The 21279-nt window shown below is 31.0% G+C and overlaps 1 protein-coding gene across 1 annotated transcript; it reads left to right on the top strand.

The window, feature by feature from the left end:
- The first annotated feature begins 12794 nt into the window (after nt 1-12794).
- Nucleotides 12795-21066, top strand: LOC147802994 (uncharacterized). Its single transcript, XM_087152815.1, has 4 exons — nt 12795-13178; nt 13299-13393; nt 14027-17903; nt 20941-21066. Exons 1-4 carry the CDS (start codon nt 12795-12797, stop codon nt 21064-21066), a joined length of 4482 nt encoding a protein of 1493 aa, XP_087008941.1.
- The last annotated feature ends 213 nt before the right edge of the window (nt 21067-21279 follow it).

Below are 21279 nucleotides of genomic sequence, written 5' to 3' on the forward strand. Positions count from 1 at the left end.
AAGGTTTTCTTAAGTAATAATTTAAGTAGAGTTAAAAAATTACTTAAATGTTAAATATTTGTTTATTTTTATTTTGTTGAATTGTCTTAAGTAATAATTTAATTAATATTAAAGAATTATTTATAATATGTGAAATATTCGTTTAGATATATTTTTTTAGGTTGCCTTAAGTAATAATTTAAGTAGTGTTAAATAATTAGTCATACGTTGAGTATTTGCTTGGATAAATTTTATTAGTTCTAATTAATAACTTAAGCATTGTTAAATAATTAGTTATAGTTTAAGTATTCATTTAGGCACATGTTGTCAGGTTGTCCTAAATAATAATTTAATAAGTGCTAAATTTAACTAATTAGTTATACTTTAAGACAAAATATTATTCATTAATATACAATATTCATTTTGTTGAGTTGCAATAATTTGAGCAGCAATGTTCTTCAGCAATAATTTAAGTTGTATTAAATAATTAGTTATAATGCATGTAGTATTTGTTTAGATACATTTTGAAAGGTTGTCTTAAATAATAATTTAATTGGTGTTACATTTAAATAATTAGTTATAGGTTAAGTATTTGTTCAGATTCATGTTGTTAGGTTGCCTTAAGTAATAATTGAAATAGTATAAAATAGTTAGTAATATGTTAAGTGTTTGTTTAGATTCATATTGTTAGGTTTCTGTAAGTAAGAATTTAAATAGTGTTAAACATTTAGTTACACGTTTAAATGTGTTCAGATTCATTCTGTTAGGTTGTCTTTAATAATTTAAATGATATAAAGCAAAAATAATTTAATCGAATGAAATGCCGTGCTGCTTACAAGATAAGAAAATATGAATCAGACTTTTGTTTTCAAAGTTTTAAACATACACCAATCGATTACTGAGAACTAATTAAAAACAATATAGGGCCAAAAATATATAAAATTATTGAATTTTAATGTTCTATAATGAAGCTTTAAGCACTGTTTAAATCATTATTTATTAAAGCATTATGATACATATCTCTTATAATAAAATCCTTATTCTTAATATTTATTATTTAAAATCTTTATTTAAGATATTAAAAAAAGAACAATTCGAATTTTTTTTTTCAAGATTACTGTCTCTTCTGTAATTTTAGTTTTCACACATTATGATTTCTTCATTTATTTCAATCTTTTAATTTTTTTGTAACGTTTATTATGATTTTTTCCTGAGAAACGTCGAGTTTTATTTCAAAAAAAATGAAAAGAAATAGCATTTTATTCAGCATTATAAAAGATAATTTAAAATTCTTTAACATCTTTCTTTGACAGAGTGCAACAATCGACAAACATTAACTGAATAAAATGTTGAAATAAATATATGATCAAGTAAAACGTCAAAATAATAATGATACAAGTCGAAATTACTAGCGACATTACTACTCTTACTTCACTTTTGAAAAGGAATTTTAACTTTTCATTTTGTGTAGACTTACACTAATGGCACAAAGAAAGGGGTCTCAATAGTATTTCTTGCTGTTCTTTAATTTAAGTTTTTAACCATCGTGTCTACTTCTTTTATTCCAAACTTTTAACTTTCTTCTAATGTTTACTAATGATTTGTTTTTGAAGAACGTCACGTTTCATTTAGAAAAAATAAAAAATAGCATTTCATTCTATAAACTCTTAAAACATTAACCTCTCTTTAACCTTACCTCTTAGAGCGTAACCTATGTTTTTTTCTTTCATTACAATAATTTAACTTTCTTCTAACGTTTTTTAGTGATTTGTTTTTAAAAAAAAGCCACGTTTCATTCAGAAAAAATTAAAAAATAGCATTTTATTCAATAAAATAAAGACAATTTAAAGTTGATGAACATAGGTAATTTCGATAGAGTCCAGCAATAAACAAACATTGACTGAATAAAGATGTTGAATATTATGATCATGTAAAAACATAAAATAATAATGATACCAAGACAAAATTACGAAAGATATTACTATTCTTACTACAGTTTTGTAAATACATTTTAACTTTTTCGTTATTCATTTTGTGTAGACTTACACCAAAAGCACAAAGAATGGGTCACCATAGTATTTCTTGATAAGTATCTAAGGCATGTGCAATATCATAGCAAATATGACAAGCCATTCAAGAGGAAATAGCACGCATTTCAAATGGAGCTGTCATTTGGGAGAATATTACTTTTAGGTAGCGGTTACAATACTCCTTTTATGAGAATTCCCAAATATAAATAACGAAAAGTTGCCGCCGAGGTACTTACTTCTAGGAATTCCATTTCTTTTTATTTGACATGCCCACGTTATCGAAAATTTGCATCTAATTTTCTTGAAAAAGTAAGAATTTTGTACTGATTTATGAGTTCCATTGGAAGTAGAAAAATCAAAGCAGTTTTTGTGACTCAGATACCCTAGATAATTTTACATAAATTTATGGAAGACGGAGTTTTCGTTACTGTTATTTTCTTTGATGGTAATTGTTGGTACGCAAATGTTTGCTTGTAGATAGTCTAGAAATATATATGGTAATTTTTATTCTATGAAATAAATCAAAATGATGTTGCACTGATTTGTATACAATATAAAAGCCAGTTTTCCTTCAAAAGCTGATGTATGTTTTAATTATTCTTTAACAAAAAATTGACAACTCACGTTAAAGTCTAAGTTCTGTTATTGAGTGTTCTAGTCTAAATATTAATATATTTAGTTGTAATTTTTGCATTGATATATTATTTTTGTTAAATTGGTATTTTAATTTTAAAATACATTAGCTTTTGTTTTAACTCTTTGTTATACAGAGATATATAACTGACACCTACACTGTGAAAATCTGCATCGAATTACGGTAAAATCCATTTTTGCCGGATCAAATTGCGGTACAAAAGAGTCTGATATGCCTTAATTTTCAGAGTATAAATGATCGTAAAATCGTTGTTGTTGTTGTTGCTAATTCCCATCTGGTCTACTCCGTCAGACCAGATCAATAAATCCGTTGACATTTAGGAAGTCCGAAACTAAAAGGGGAGAGGAATGAATGTCGTTCCAGTTAAGCCCTAAACAGTTCAAGATTTGCTCAGGTGATGCCTGGTTTTGTTGGCATTTAAAGCAAAGTGGAAAGATCTTTTGATTGGCAGAAAATGTAAGACTATTCAAGTGTCCACTGGCCAGTCTTGATAGGCAAGTGTTGGTCTGCCTGTCACCAGGAAGAGATAGAGAGAGTCCTGGTCTTTTTGCTTTATACCAGTAGTGAAAAGGAGGAAGCAGCCACTTCTGTTTGTTCTTGTCCTTTTGCCTTGCGAAAAGTTCAAGGTATGTAAGTTCTGAGGTGGAGGGGACTGGAAGGTCTAGTCCCTTCTTTGCAAGAGTGTCAGCCAACTCGTTTCCGTGGATATCGACGTGGGACGGGATCCATTGACAGCGGACTTCATGCTGCTGTGAAATGAGCTTTACTTTTTGCAAGATCAAAAAACTGATTTTATCTCCAATGAGGGCCCAATTTTTGAGGTGGTAAAATCATTGAATCTCTCTAATGGATTAAATATACTGCATAAATAATAGCTATTTGTTCAACTGTTTAATTAACTATTTGTTATCCAAGGATATATAAATGAACCCTAAAATATAAACAATTACAAACCAAATTACGGTAAAATCAACTTTTATCGGAATTAGTTACGGTACTGAAAAATCTGATATATCTTAATTTTTACAGTTAAAATTACAAAAAAAAATATCTAGACACACTAATCAAATAAATATTACTGTAAAAATTACGGGTTAATATTTCAAGGTAAAAATGGATTTTACATTATAATGGATTATACTGATGATGCATTTAAAGTGCCGGTACTTTGTACCGTAATTTTATTTGGAATTATTTTACAGTGTAATTTTCATTCAATTATATTACACTCATTGCATTATCAACGCTGCGCATCCTTGTCGATAGCTTAAATATTTTTACCCACAGTAACATAAAAAAAAATTAAAAAAAAAACATTTTCCCCCGCTTCAGAACACTGCGTTTTAATACTGTAAAATAAGAATAAAGCTATAAACTTTTAAAAACATTGGTAAAAACTATTATTCATCTCCCATGGTCGCTTTTTCAGTAACAGAGTTTTACAATTTTCATATGGCAAAACTTGCTTTTTTTCCACTGAAACTTGATACTCACAGTGGATGTAGTAGCAAAGATATATTTAGCATGACATGAGTAAAGAGAGGAATGCGGTACGTAAAGTACTGTATTTTCTTTCTTCTGTCCATTAATGCCATAGCATGTTCAATAAAAAGTAATCCTGACACATTGAAAATTCAAAAAGTACTAATTTCACCCCGTTTTATTGTGTTACGAATGCCGTTTTAACTCTCTATTAACATTTATTTTACCATAAGCCTTTCTTTCAAATAAAAGAGTGCTGATGATAACACTTGAATCTTAAAAAATCTGCCTCTCTAACCCTGACTGTGAAAGCGGATTAATAATTTTTATCACAATTCTAAAGTTTACACTATTCAATTCTAAAGGTCATATGTCAAAAGTTACTTATTTTCGTTGAAATGTGATACTTACTTATCTGTAGGGAATGTAGTTGGAATGATATATTTAGAATGACTAGTGGCGATGCTAGACATAGAAAAGAAAAGAGAGCAATGCGGTACATAAAAGTACTGTATTTTCTTTCTTCTCCCGGTTAATGTCAGAGCACGCTCAATGAAGAGGAATCCTGGTACGTAAAAATTCATAAAGTACTATCTTTCCTCCGTTTTCTATGTTAAATGTTAAGAATGCCATTTTAACTTCCTCTTTTTTTCTTCTTTTTTTTTACTGTAAGAATCCGTTTTGCATAACAAAGTGCAGATGTTCCCATTTGAAGTTTTAAAATTCTCCATTTCTAAACCCAACTGTTTAATTACGTGAATAAAATACACTACGTATCATAGAAAATTAATATGAAATTGCACATCTAATTTTCTAAAACTGAGTAAAATATTCTAATTTACATGCAAATATCATTTACAGTTTTTTCAAGAAATTGAAAACTAACAAACTTTTTGCGCTTTATTTTAATATTTTTCAACAATTTCTTTAAAGTCTCAGTTATAAAATATTTTTCTTCTTTGTTAAGAAAAATATAAATTAATGACGGTAAGTAGGCGTGCAGTTTTGCTTTTCACTCGTTCAAACCTTTTTTTAAATTTTTTATAATGTTATTTTTAATGTAAGCACCAATTTATCAAGACATGCCGTGAGGATTTTGAAAAAAAAAACACTAAAAAAAAAGTTGGAGTTTAAGAAAATAATTTTACACAAAAAAATAAACTTACAGTTAGAAAATATTTTTCGTTTTTTTTGTATTGTTTATAATTTTTATAAAAGAATAAAAAGCTGTTACTAAATATTTCATAAGTAAAATTTATTAAGAGATGTCAAATTGTTTGAAAATATATTTTATTAAAAAAGAAAATATTTTGGTACAGTTAGAGTGAATATTACTAACAGTGTAATATTTTTACATTATATAATTGATATGTATGAGTAAAAATGTATTAGTTTTTTTCCATTTTATTTTGTTACCAGCGTTGAATAGCCAACCCAATTTCAAAGTTTACTAAATCAATGCTCAACTCCGTAACCTTCTAATTTTAACTTCTGCATTCGCTTTACATGGAGAAGAAGATGAGAAAAATCTTCCTCGGTTAGCCCGACAAAAAGATGATTGTAACCCATTATCCTACTACCACTTATGATATTTTACTCAGAAAATTTTCTCCTTAATCAGCATCCGCTGGAACTTTTTAGTGTTACCATAATGTTTATGGAACAAAAAAATCTGATGTACCATAATTTTTGAACATTAATATTTATCAGATTTTTTGTTCCATAAACGTTATGGTAGAATGAATTTAACGCTAAAAAATTCCAGTGGTGGCTGTTGAACATTGATATTTTTAACTTAGAAATTGGGTCAGCTGTTCAACGCTGGTTATAAAATAAATTAAAAAAAAAAATAATAATTTTTTATACAGTAATATTTGCTGCAACAATCACAAAGAAAAAAGCAGAATATAGGAAGGTACTAGGGAAGGCTTTGGCCGAACAAAGGGCTGCCATGCCAATAGAAGAAGAAGATGAAGAATACTTACAGTAAAATCACTGAATCACTGTAATTATATAATTATTACTGCAAAAATTGAGGAATAATATTTGACAGTAAAAATGGATTTTACTTTCAAATGATTTTCGGGGATGCTGCAATGAGATTGTTAGTACTTTTTACCGTGATTTGATAAAAAATGTCTTAAAATGTATGAGCTAAAATTTTATGAATTGTTGCAAGTAAAATACTGTCAGTTTCGTAAGCAAGAAACATGTATACATAATTTCCTAACTGTTTATGTGAAAACGTTCAGAAATATCATTTTGGTAATAATTTAAAGTTTTGAAATGCAAATGTAATTTTCTGATACGCGTTTACGAAAGTAAGCGCGACTCTACATTTGATAGACTAACAAACGTTTATGGAAATTTTTAAATGTTTTAAGTGTGATAAAAAGTATTAAAAAATTTATTTATCTGTAGTATGCAAAGGGTATTCCATTTAAGAAACATGAAAGGAAATATTGAATTGCCAACGAAGATAAACTTTTATTTCATTTAATGACAACAGACTTAAAAAAAGTAAGGAAGATGTACCAATAAACAGCATAATCAAATTATGATATATATAGAATTTCTTAAAATTAATTTATATAAATCACTTAAATACAGACATTTCCTAGTTATTTTGATTATAAATCATGCAACATATCTTTTTTTTCCCTCTCATTTTTTTAAAAAAAAATGCTGTGTAGTTTCTTAAAACATAAATTCAAAGGGAAAAAAATAATTCAATAACATTAATCTAATTTCATAGGAAAATTTAAGTGCAGCATTTTTGATTAATATGCAGTTGTTCCGATATTTGAAACTATCAAATATGTATTGAAACTAAGACAAAATTAAATTTATTTCCGCAGAGGAGAGGAACAATAAATATATGCGAGGCCCAGTTCATGACACTTATTTAATTAAAATATGTAGAAAGAAATTTTTTAGCATGCTACAAACACAATTTATTATCGCTGTTGTTTCATTACACCATTATTTTTGTAATAAATTAAAAGGAGTAAAGCTGCATATCATTCTTAATTTTCACCAAAAACTTTGAATAAGCGACACAAATATTTCGTATTTCATTAAAAGTTTAACGTTTTTGTAACGTTTTTACAAGTAACGTTTAACACAAGTAACGTTTTTGTCAATTATTAAAATTTTACATAGTACTCTCCTAGAATTTTTATTATAAAATTACGGTAAAGAAACCAGTCGCACTCTGTAAATCCAATTAACCCTCAGACGGTTTTGCACATGAAAAGCCGTATTTTAATCAGCAGTTTCCTCTGCTTAGCAAAACCGATTTTTCTACGTTATTAGATAGGGAAACAGTGTGAAGGGAAGAAAAAAATTTTCCGAATTTGTCCGTTTACTAAATCGCCAGTGGGTTAATCGTACAATTTAAGGTAAAGAATTTTTTTCTCCTTTACGGTTCTGAAAAATTTTATAACCAGTATGGTTAAAAACCATGAATACATTTAACAACTAGCATGGTTTCAAACCGTAAACGCGAACTTATCAGAACGTTTGAGCTAGGTTTCTGTGGTTGACTTGCATTTTATCAAATTAACAAGTAAAAGTGGTTTAATTAGTTTATCTGGTTGTTTCACCTATCGCGAGATATGGGAAATACAAGACATTTTATGTCAATTAGCTTTATGGTGCTGCCATCTAAGCGTGAATGACAGTATCACATTCCAAAAGTGAAGGGTCACAAATTGGGGAGGGCAGGACTCTAGAAACTCTTCATGTGTTGAAGAAAATGGTGCAAATATTGTGGTGTCAACTCAGGACACGAACCCCCGTTCTATTAATCAGGAGATTGGTTGATTTGTTCCTTTGGCTGTATTATGAATCTAACTATAATAAAATAAATGGCTTCATTATAGGAGCAAGGTTGATACGACAAAATACTGGTTTTTAACCGCATTAGGTGAAAGTAATTAATAAAGTTTTTTTTTTCACGGTTAACAGTTTGAATATCATCTAATTTATGGTTATTTGACTGTTTCGATTGAATACGGTAAAAAAAGCAAATAAATTGTTATTTAACTACTTTTTCGGAGAAATTTCTTACTGTATATTGTAACAGACTTCTACTTCCAGCTAAAAAGTTTTGTTATGAAATTTAAAGCATAATAGTAATTAAAATACAATGATCACTCTAAACTTTTAACAAAATGAGCAGCTACTAAATTTAATTGCACCGAACTTGAATTTAAATTTAAAAATATGACACAAATCATGCATTTAGTTTTTATAACTTTGATCGAACTATATATTCATTGATTCTGTTTTTTAGATTAATTTAAGGATATATATTAGAGGTTAAAATGCCCCTATGTCTCAAAATGCAGTCTTATCTCTGATAATTACATAAAAGCTCTGAGGATTTTCATTGCAGCATCAAAAGTTAATTTTAACGAAAATTTGTTAAATTTCCATACAAATTGTTTTTCTGGTTAACAAATTGTGTATTGAAACATGCCCACACAACACACATAAGTAAGGAATACAAAAACAAACGCATGCACACGCAAGTTATAACACACGTCATTTAACACGAAAACACATAGTATTAAGTTTTAAGAAAATATTGAAAACATTTATAGTTGTTTTGGCTTAGTTTTTTGAAGCTACGAAGTTAAACTAGTTTTTTCTTCAAAACAATGGTTTGAAAAATTAGAAGTTAATGCAGTTTTTCGACACAAAGAAAAACAAATATATTTACACAAGATCACACTTATTGGATTCGACATTGTTGGAATAATACAACTGTATCTAAAATAAAGCATCTTCAGAGAATGTGCTGGCCAGAATAAAGAAAATTGCTCTTTTTTGGATACCTTCTTTGATAATCTAATGGAATAAATTCCTGTTGTGGTAAGATAAATAGTCATTAAATTAAGATTGATTATTCTTGGTGTGGAAATTCGCCCCAACAGTGATCAGTTACTGTCTCTATAATTAGAGGAACGTGCAAGATAGCTCACTCAAGGCCAAACAGAATAGTTTAATCCTTGATAAAGCACTAAATGGATGTATTATGGTTTAGATATGCGATGAATTATAATTTGTCTTGTGTACTTTAAATGGGATATAGATATGCCTAATGTAATCAGTTAGTTAACAATTCTTCAAAATAAAAATTCTTTATTAATCCTCAAATAAACATCATCCCTTTTTGAGATATATCTAAAAATGTATCATAAGCTGACTTACATTGCTTATTGCTATATATTTTACTTGAATGTATTTTAAGTTCCTAATGTATTACGATTCTATTTTATTGGAGTTTAATTTAAATACGAGCTCTATGTGTCTAATGTATTCAATTAGAGAGTATTTCTACAAAATAAGACCTCTCTACTACTCCTATATTATCCACCGTTTTTCAAGATTTAAATATGCAATTAGTTATAATTTGTCTTATGTATTTTAGTATACTTTAAATGGGATATAGACATGCCAAATTAATTCAGTCAGCAAACATTTGTTTACAATAAAAACTCCTTGTTAACCCCCAATTGTATAGCTTCCATATATGAGCATCATGTATGGACCTATCTTTACACGCGAAAAGTCCCCAGTTCGATCTTGGGAGGAATCAGATTTATAAATTTGCATCATTCAGTAAACAAATCTTTTGAGCCGTGAAGGCTCATGGGATAGAGCTTTCGCCTTCCAATGAGACGAACCGGGTTCGAATCCCAAAAATGGTTGGTCGTTACGAATTCCGCCTCCGGCATGCAGCCACCACGATGCTGACGTAACATATCCTCAGTGGTTGACTAATCATGGGTTAGAGTCCCCTTGCTCTCAGGCTAACCTCGGGAGGTCCTCGTTATCTTCCTCTCCATGTAACTCAAATGCGGGTCAGTTCCATCAAAAAGCACTCCACGAAGGCAAATTTCTCTCAATACTTGATCCAAGAGCTCCGTGGCCTTCTGGATTGTGTTCAAAATTATAAGGCTACAACGTTGAACATTAGCAGTCATAAGCCAAAAAAATCGGGTCGACTGTTCAATGACGATTATAAAATTAAAAAAAAAATACTTAGCATCTATACTTTTACTTTCTTTACTTGTAAAAGAAGTAAAAGTAAAAAGTACGTACTTCTACTCATACTTCGTTATTTTTTTAAATTTCATACGTTTACTTGTTTTTTCGTTACTCTTTTTAGGACAAATAATAAATATTTGTAACGAAAATTTCGAAAAAAATCGTACATTTTTTCTGAAATTCTTAAAAAATTTCGAAAAAATTTTTTTTTTCTAAACTTTTGAAATTATTTTTCTTTTTAATTTTTAAATTTAACGTATTATACATTCTTTAACGGCTAACATCCTTTTCCAAACACCTTCAAGGATTGCAATTAAAAGGAATAGGGGGGGGGCGGCTCCCTTGGACGTTCGATGACAGTACAATGTACGACGTGAATAACTGTGGTGTTGAAAGGAAATTGTAAAGGTCTAAATTTTTAATTAAATCGATTTAATGGGGTTACCAGTATATGGATTTTTTTTTTACTTTCATATACATGTAAAAATCCTCGAATTTTTTCAACAAATTAATTTATTACTACAAATTTCGAAAGTGAAAACAAATTTTTTTAAAACTTTGTTAGTTTTAAAATTCATAAAGCTCCCTTTTATTTATATGCAGACAACATTGAATTTTAATTTCTGGTTCGGTTTCTGAATATTTTCAACATTCAATATTTTCCATGAATTTTGTAAAATTCTCAGGCATTTTAAAGATGTTTACATTTCAATAAAAATTTTATGCATTTTGAATTAAAGTTAAATTTTTTCTTTAATTCTTTACAGAATTTTAAAATCGACCTTTGAATTTTTAAATTGATTTCAAAGTGCTTTTAAATTTCATCGAGAAGTACTTTAAAATTGTTAATTTTTCTGGTTTTGCACTTGCATATTTTACACGTCCAGCTTTTACATTTCACTTTTCACTTCAACTTTAACGTCCAACTTTTAAATTTTAAAATCCAAACTTTTTACTTTTACTCGACACTTTTGCTTACAAATATATGAAAATTTCGATGTTTCTGATATTTAAAAGTACTCGTACTTTAACGAGTAAGAGTACTTGTACTTTTACTCGTTACTTTTTAAAAGTACCGCTCCTATGATAACGTCTCATTTCAAAATTTATCTCACAATGCATCATAAGGTGTCATAGATTATTTATAGCTATATATATATTACTTAAATGTATTTTAAGTTTCTAGCATATTACGATTCTATTTTATCTCAATATGATTTAAATAAGGTATATATGCGTCTTATATATTCGACTAGAGATTATTTCTACTAATTTATATTACTCCTATATTATGCAGTGTCGTTTTTCCAGTCGACCTTTTTTTCAACAAATGGAAAATTCACAATCAAAATTACTTGTTTTAAACCATTAAATGGAAGCTTGAGATGGAATGCGAAGAGTAAATAAATTAACAAAAATATCATTATTTGGTTCTTAAAATGTGGGTACTATATTGAGTTCAAATTTAATTTCACTTTGCATATTTGACAAAATTCGAATTCCAGATCGGAAAAAAAATTGGAGAATGAAATGAGAACAATACGCGTTTCAATGTTTCTAAAACCATATGCAAGTTTCGATATAGATGAATCAGTTTTGCATCGGCTTAAATATATCCATGTGATTTTCAGTGTTTTATTCTTATAATTTCAAATAATTAAAATCTTTTTTTTTAAAACTATGTTTTACCATTACAGTACATAAGTTTTCAAGATAAAAAAAAGATTTTAGCTTTTTTTTGTAATTATTATGCTTACTAACAATACTATTATCATTTATTATGTAATTATTATTTTAAAATGAAATAAAATTCCGATTTTTTATTTTTTTTACATTTCTAATGATTGTATGGAAACAAAAATGAAGAGAAAATGCCTGCAGATGTTTCAACAATTGTATTATTCAGAAATAAACAAATTAAAGTTATTTGTTTACAATTAATACTCAAATTAATCAAAACAGAAAAATAGTTTGTTACTTGGCATTTAAAATACAGTCGTTTGTAATATAGGTATTTTTAATAACTTAAACACCTCTTATGTAAACGTAAGCTGAATTACCTACATAAATTCAGTTATGAAAGCATTAGATAAGTTGTTGCGGCAAACACTAACTCCAATTAGTTTGCGCCACCCAAAGTATTCAGAATATGTAGGTTACTCTGAGTATGGCAAGAGAAAAAAGAGAGAACTGAAAATATCGTTGAATGGGTTTTTTGAAATATCTTTGGAACGCTGTGTTTTGTTTTGTTTTTTGTTGTTTTTTATTTAAAATAAATGTTTTGTTTTGCCTGTTTTTAAACGTTATCAATCAATAGACAAGATGCCTCTCACAAACACAGTCAATCCGGTTAGGAACGACATTTCTGGCGCCCCCGGGTGGGCGGCCTTGTCTTAAGGATTGGTAAGAAAGGTAGGCGAAGATTTATTAATTTCCATTTTGAAGATTAAATATTTGACAATTTGAATACTTTTGAAGATTTGAAATATATATATATTTTTTATTTGAATATTTGATACCATAACGGTAATTTATATGTGCTTAGAATCGATAGTTTTAGAAGCTAAGAATTTGATATTAAGATAGTAAAAATGGAAATAATAAAAAGAAATAAAACCGCTCAAAGAGCTTCATTTACTAAGGCCTACAATAAACTAGAAAATTTATTAATTGGCGATAGTGTGACGTATGACGAAATTGAAACGGATCTTTGTTTATTTAAACAAAAGGTAGACATTTTGGAAATAACTCATAATAGTTATTTAGATAGTTTGCAAGATGAAAAAGAATTCGAAGCTGAATATAATTCCGTTGAAGAATACAGAGAAAAAGCTTTGAGAATTCAATTAAAAGCTAAACGTTCCTTAGATAATTTGAAAAAGAACTCGTGTGAAAACGAAATTGTTACTTCCGAAAATAACGGCGAATTACCGAACACTAAATCTCCGAAAGCTTTATGTCAACGGCTCCCCAAAGTTGAATTATATAAATTCGGCGGAGACTTGAAAGATTGGTTAACGTTTTGGAACCAATTTAAAAATATTCATGAAAATGTTAATTTAACGAAAGCTGATAAATTTCATTATTTAATTCAGTCGACGAAGCTGAAATCGGAAGCTAGGGAAATTGTGGAATCTTTTCCTGTAACAGATGAAAATTATCCTCTAGCTGTTGAAAGTTTAACCGAAAGGTATGGCCGAAAAGATCTATTGATAGATTTTTATGTTAGAGAACTCCTGAAACTCGTATTAAATAATGCGAATAAGAATAAGAATGATTCTTTAAGTTGTTTATACAATAAACTGTCAACTCAATTGAGAGCATTAAACTCACTAGGAGTTACATCTGAGATGTGTGGTGTAATTTTGTATCCCCTTGTTGAAAGTTCATTACCAATAAATGTGTTACGCTCATTTGAACGCCAAAGAAAAAATTTAGAAAGCGAACAAAAACTATCCAGTCTTGATGCGATAATTTATTTTTTGAAAAACGAAGTACAAGCGGAAGAAAAAATAAAATTGAGTAGAACTGAAATATTTCATCCCCCCTTCGAACGAAGGAGCTTGACACCACCGGCGAATCTGAATTTGAGAGATCGGAAATCGTCTGCGGCTGAATTAATTAGTCATAATTCAAACGATGATATCCTTTGTTTATTTTGTTTTAAAAACCACGAGACTCGTTTTTGCAAGAAAGCGTTTTATATGCCTTTAGAAGAAAAACAGTCTGTTATTAGAAGGAAGGGTTTATGTAAAATTTGTTTATTGAAAGGGCACCTGGCTTTTTCTTGTAAATCAAACATTAAATGTTCAATTTGCACAAGAAAACATTTAAAATTTATGTGTCCTGACTTAGAATGTAATCGATCGGATGAAAGAAAACAAGATAATAATGAAAGCAAAGAAAAAGAGACTGGCACCTTACATTCGCGCGTGATTGCAACTAAAGAAGTATTTTTACAGACTCTTGTAGTAATTATTAAGGGAAATAAAGCGCAGCGTAAAGCTAGAATTATTTTAGATACGGGTTCTCAAAAGTCTTATATTATGAAATCTACTGCAGAAGAGTTAGGTTTTGATTTTGAAAGGGAAGAAGAATTTTCGACCTCATTATTTGGGGGAAAGAAAACAGAAATTCAACGGCACAAATGTTATAAAATATATCTCGATAGCCTTGATGGTAAATATAGTTGTAATTTAGATGCATTGGATCAGGAAATAATTTGTAATAATGTTTCTAGCATTAGACAAGGGCCGTGGATTCATGAATTGAGACAAAAAAGGATATTTATAACTGATTGTGGGAATTCAGGACCTATTGAAGTTCTTTTAGGGGCTGATGTTGTTGGTAAACTATTTACGGGTAAACAAGAACAATTAAAATCTGGATTAGTCGCCATCGACACTAAATTAGGATGGACATTAATAGGGAAGGTTCCTCAGTTTGAAAACCATGATAATTTAAATATGACGGTTGTAAATATGCTTTCTCAAGAATTACCTGTTTCATTTTTATGGGATTTAGAATTACTTGGTATTAGAGACCCTGTGGAACAAAACACTAGAGAAGATACACAGAGGGCAGTTATGATTCATTTTCGAGACACAGTTTATCAAAATTCAGATGGAAGATACGAAGTAAGCTTACCATGGAAAAAGGATCATGCTTTATTACCGAATAATTATGGGTTGTCTCTTAAAAGATTAAAATCTACTAACAAGAAATTAGAAAAAACGGGATATGAAAAGAAATACCAGCAAGTTTTTGATGAATGGATAGAAGAAGAAGTGATTGAGAAAGTTCCACAAGAAGAATTGTCAATTAAAGGTACACATTACCTCCCACATCGCCCAATTATTAAGGAAAAGTCAACGACAACTTCTTTGAAAATCAGACCCGTCTTTGACGCTTCAGCCAAGAATCCGAACTTCCCATCACTAAATGATTGTTTAGAGACTGGAATAAATTTTATTGAGACAATACCATCCATTTTGGCTCGATTTCGATTGTATGAAATTGGTGTTATTTCTGACATTAGAAGAGCATTTCTGCAAATCTCTCTAAATGAAAGAGATAGGAATTATTTACGATTTCTTTTGATTGATGAACAAAATGAACTGAAGACTTATAGACATCGCCGAGTTGTTTTCGGTCTAACCAGTAGTCCTTTCTTATTGATGGCTGTCATTCATCATCATCTGTCCAAACAGACATTCAAGATACAATATTCTGAAGAACAGTTGGAAAAACTCCGAAACAGTTTTTATGTAGACAATTGCGTAACGAGTGTTCAAGATTTAACTGAATTAGAAACTTTTATAAAGTCAGCTACAGAAATTATGAAAGAAGGTCAATTTGACCTAAGAAGTTGGGAAAGCAACCAATTATTAGATTGCCCGTCTGCAGCTACTGAAGCGCGAGTCTTAGGCGACGTATGGGATAAAAACTTAGACTCGTTAAAAATTGATTCTGACTCACTGAAGCTGGAAGAATTCGAAAAATTAACTAAGAGAAAAATTTTGTCCCTGATAAGCCGAATCTTTGATCCGATTGGATTTCTTGCTCCAGCTTTAATAAGACCTAAGCTTTTACTTCAAGCAACCTGGAAGACTAAAGATCATTGGGATTCGGAAGTTAATGAAGAAATAAAGAAAAAATTCAATTCATGGTTCAAAGACTTACATTACTTAAATGATATTAAGATCCCAAGATGGTTGGGAGTTACTGCCTTATCTAAACTCAGCTTCCATACATTTGTTGATGCAAGCAAAACAGCTTATTCAGCTTGTATATTCCTAAGAAGTGAATCCCCTGATGGCTCTGTAAATGTCCAGCTACTCCAAGCTAAGTCAAGAATAACTCCACTGAAAAAAATAACGATCCCTCGTCTTGAATTGATGGGAGCAACTATTGGAGCTAGACTGTTCAATTCTATGGACTCTGCTTTAAAACTCGAAAAAGGAAACATTGACACCTACTTTTGGACAGATTCGTCGACTGTGTTAACTTGGATTAAGAGGAAAGAACAGCGGTCAGTGTTCGTGAACAATCGAATATCTGAAATAAATAGACTGACATCACCTGAGAATTGGTATCATGTACCAGGAAGCCAGAACCCGGCCGATCTTCTCTCGAGAGGATGTGGAGCTAAACAACTTCTGAAGTCCAAGTGGTGGCTAGGGCTTGCCTGGCTGAAGAATTCTAAGGATGATTGGCCGATGACAGTAGCTAATGTTAATGAAGAGGAAGTTGAAAAGGAAAAACGAAAGACTGTTGTTTCGGCCATCAATGTAGACTCGGAATCCATTGCAACTACTTTAGCATCCAGAATTTCGAAGTTTTCTAAGATAATCAGAGTTGTAGCATGGTTGTTACGCTTCCAACCAAAAGCTAAAGATTTAAGAAATAATGTTGATTTAACGCAAGAAGAAATAAGAAATGCACAAAAGACTCTTCTGCGGTCCGTACAAAAAGAGTGCTTCAATGACGAAGAAGGTAAAAAATCTTTGAAAAACTTTCAAGTGTTTTCAGATCATGAGGAGATACTTCGATTAAAGTCTAGACTTTTGAATGAAGATGAAACCCCTGAATTCATTGCGCCTTTGATTCTTCCGTCAAAGCATCTTGTTGTCACCCGACTTATTGAACAAGAACACCTGTTGAATAAACATGCAGGAACGTCCATTCTTCTAACAATCCTGAGAGAGAGATTTTGGATTATAAAAGGTAGAAGAACTGTTCGCTCCGTTATTGGAGGATGTGTCACCTGCAAGAGACAAATGGTTAAAAATCTTGAAGTACCATTTCCACCTCTGCCTCCTGATCGAACTAGATTATCGGCTGTATTCGAAGTGTCCGGTGTCGATCTGGCCGGACCTTTGATGACCAAGACTAATGAGAAGGTTTGGATCGTCCTTTTCTCCTGTGCTGTATATAGAACTGTTCACTTAGAGCTGATACCTTCTCTTAGCACAAACGCTTTTGTTCAAGCATTACGGCGTTTTATTGCTAGAAGAGGTAGAGTAGCTACACTATACTCAGACAATGGTACCAATTTCACTGGCCTCAACGCCTCCTTAAAGCGCCTTGATTGGAACAAAATCATGAAAGAATTTGAAGTTTCCCAAATCCAATGGAAATTCAATCCACCATCCGCCCCATGGTGGGGAGGATTCTGGGAAAGATTAATCGGAATTCTCAAAGACCTCTTAAGAAAAAACTTGGGACGGTCATCTCTGACTCATGAAGAACTCTCAACTCTTGTTTGTGAATGTGAGTCGATCATGAACAATAGACCTTTGACTTATGTGTCTGAAGAACCAGATTTGAGAGCTTTAACACCATCTTCATTCCTTCAAGGCCTCCCTACTAACGACGTAGCCGACTTAGACAAAATTGACAAAACTAATTTAGACAAGAGATACAGATATGTTCAAAGATTGAGAGAAAGACTAAAAGAAAAAGAAAGATTCAGTATCGAATATTTAGGTTTCTTGCGTTCATCTGTTTCCAAGAGACTTGACCAAATAAATATTGGAGACATCGTCCTGATTGGCAGAGAAGACAGAAAACGAATTTTCTGGCCGTTAGGAAAAGTTATTGAGCTGTTCCCTGGAAGAGATGGACGAGTAAGACTAGTCAAATTGAAAACGGACAAAGGGACTTTACTAAGACCTATTCAAAGACTATATCCCTTAGAGGTAACTGAAGATGCCAGTGAACATTAAATAACTATGAACATTTTTGGACGTTAAATACAGATTTGTATCTTTTAAAATTTTTTTAAATTTTATAACATAACAATTGTATGTCTGCCATAATTTTAGTATTTTTTTGTAATTTATTGTGTTGAGTTTTCTCCTACATAAAACTCAAGTGGGGAGAATGTTGCGGCAAACACTAACTCCAATTAGTTTGCGCCACCCAAAGTATTCAGAATATGTAGGTTACTCTGAGTATGGCAAGAGAAAAAAGAGAGAACTGAAAATATCGTTGAATGGGTTTTTTGAAATATCTTTGGAACGCTGTGTTTTGTTTTGTTTTTTGTTGTTTTTTATTTAAAATAAATGTTTTGTTTTGCCTGTTTTTAAACGTTATCAATCAATAGACAAGATGCCTCTCACAAACACAGTCAATCCGGTTAGGAACGACATAAGTACTATTACATTATTGCATTATTTTTCGATAAAAAAAATATATAGAATAACACCCTTATTAATAATGAATGCTACTAAACATATTTTTGTGACTTGTATTAGTGTAGCGTAACTACCATTACAGTTATTAAATTCCATTTTGCTAATATATAAGACATGTTAACTCAATTTTATCTTGGGGAACGTTTCAATAGATGATGGTTGACATTGTCGGTAGCCTGACTCCTACATTGGTGACCTGCAGACTCGATGTGAAGTCGCCTACTTCCGCAGTCACAACCACTTCGAGTAAAACACGCCTGGATCCACATTAAACAGCTGACTTGTTAAATGTGACTGCGTCATTGTCCCCATCTCGCTGTTGCTCCTCAGTCTCATTTACACACGAAGGCATCCTGCGCACACTCGACTGCTAATAGCAACACGGGGGCGACCACACACACAGCAGTGAACTTAATACAGCTCTCACCACCAGCACTCAAAATCCAGTGAACACAATTCAGCTCTCCCAGTCTTTCGCAAAATTTGCAATGAATCAACTAATGGTATTTGTTCATCAAATTCTCTCACAGATAAAATTCTGGAGGGGGTGTAGTGTAACTACCTCTGTAACTTTTAAATTCCAATTCACTTCTGTGTATGCCATAAAAACTCGATTGGAGTACATTTTGATCGATGATGGTAGACATTGTCGGAGGCCCAATACCCACATTAGTGTATATGCATGAAAATGAACATGTAGTACCCATGAATTAATTTCTTAACGCTTTTTAATAATTTTTCACTGTTTTTATTCAAATTCTTCTCTTTAACAGACTTTGCCGCTTATAAATTTCATAATAAAATATTATTAATAAAACTGTTATTAATAAGAATGATATATTCAGGAAGAATAACTCTTAGCCCAATGGTTGATTTTCTTCGAGCTGCCTGCAGATAGGAGAAAGCACTTATCTATAATAAAGCTGAAACGATTTCACTCCCACACCATTTTATCAAATATCGTGGGTCACTGCTTCTCATTAGAGTTGTACTATGATAAATTTTCATACATTATTCATTTTACTTGAATGTTTGGATATGTGTATCTTATGGAAAAGTAAAAGCTGTAACCAGATTACGTTTTTACATTAAAAAAATTTTTTTTGATAAACGATAATTCGATATGACTCATTGAATTAGTTGTGAATTTGTCTGATTAAACAACTTTTGGATTTCATAAAGTAATCAAAATATAATACACTTCAGAAGAATATAATGTGTTCTATTTGAAAATAAATTAATTTTTAAAATACAAGCTATGGAAGTTTAATTAAACTGCATAAATTTTCACGCATCTTAACAACAGAAATGGTGGCAAACTACTTTACACTAAAGTGGTGTTTCACTAAGCGTTCTATTACACCAAAATCAAGGATAGTCCCTGGTGTAATGAAAACCTAGTATGTTCTTCTACACCACTTCGTGTAAGAGAACATAAAAGCGTAAAAAAATATCGTATTTCTGAACACCAAAAATGGAAGCAACTACTTCACATTAAAGTGGTATTTCACTGAGCGTTCTATCACACCAAAATCAAGGATAGTCCCTGGTGTAATGAAAACCTAGTACCACTTGGTGTAAGAGAACATAATAGCGTAAAAAAATGTCGTGCTTCTGAAAACCAAAAATTGTGCATCTAATTTACACCTAATAGTGTTTTGCTAAGCGTTCCATTACACCAAAATAAAGGATAGTTCCTGGTGTAGTGAAACACCTAATATGTTCGTTTACACCACTCGGTGTAAAAGAACGTAACACATAAAAATGTTTCCTGTGCCTGGACATCAAAAATGGTGGTAACTACTTTACACCTAAGTGGTGTTCAACTAAGCGTTCCTTAACGCAATGATCAAGGATAGTTCCTGGTAAAGTGAAGCATCTAGTACGCTCTTTTACACCATTTGGTGTAAGATAACCACCACCATGTTCGTTATTCTAAACTTTTTAATTAAAGTAATATATGATCTACATATGAATAAGTAAAGTGATTTTTTTTCAGCTGATGGAAATTTTTTTTACAGTATTTAGCGTATTTGCAAAAAAATGCCTCATTTTTGCCTAAAAATGCTCATTTAAAAAATGACTTTTTTGTTTTTGTTGCTAGTTTTATATAGTTTTTACACATAATTAAAAAAAAGGCAAATTAGTTTCCTTTAAATTTATGAAATTATGATTGCGGCAAATGAATTTATCCTAACGTATAACAAGTTTTTTTTTATTCTGTCACTTAAATATTATTCCGAGTTTTCTCGAATCCGAGCAGCTTTCACAGCCATCATCACCTCTTTGTCAGGTCTGTAATAATTACCCTTGAGATATCCCTCGGGTTGTGGAAGAAAAATATGTAACACAAAAGCATAGAATTGGTAAAAACTTCCGGTTCCGCAATGCTTCTACATTTGCCATGAGGTGTGGAGATGAGTGTTATCATGCTGCAAGTTTGTTGGCGTCATCCTAATTCTGATATGACGAACTCCAGGTCAACATTGTTTTTGTGTCTGATGCATTGAGAAGAATTTAACATTGTCCTTTTTTCCAGATTATCGGTCACTTAAATTTGGTGAGAATCAGAAAATACGATAAAAAACGTTTATCTTTGGGTGTTTCTGTATTGGTTGTGGGAGCTGAAAGAGAAGAAGATGGAAGTCGATATCCAGCACCCTGATTTTCTTTTTCGGGTTGTAGAGGTCAATCCATGACTCGTCTCCACTCACTACTTTCAAAAGTCACGCGTTTCTGTTGTTGATTTCATCTGAAAGATGGCGTGTTATCAATCATATACAGATTTTACGGTGTCCCAACTGCTCAATAATAAAGCCGACAAGTTTGGACACGTACCTTGGATCTTACAATATGTTAAATCTATGAGTTTTATCTT

Source organism: Parasteatoda tepidariorum, chromosome 10 (genome assembly GCF_982258835.1).
Source record: "Parasteatoda tepidariorum strain Cologne lab strain chromosome 10, Ptep-v5.0, whole genome shotgun sequence".
NCBI classification, from domain to species: Eukaryota; Metazoa; Arthropoda; class Arachnida; order Araneae; family Theridiidae; genus Parasteatoda; species Parasteatoda tepidariorum.

Excerpts from the sequence above, each read along its gene's own strand:
- LOC147802994 (XM_087152815.1), top strand. The coding sequence starts at position 12,795 with ATGGAAATAATAAAAAGAAATAAAACCGCTCAAAGAGCTTCATTTACT. Across the intron at positions 13,179-13,298 it reads TATGTCAACGGCTCCCCAAA|TCGACGAAGCTGAAATCGGA; the intron begins GTTGAATTATAT and ends TATTTAATTCAG. Across the intron at positions 17,904-20,940 it reads AAAGACTATATCCCTTAGAG|ATTATCGGTCACTTAAATTT; the intron begins GTAACTGAAGAT and ends CCTTTTTTCCAG.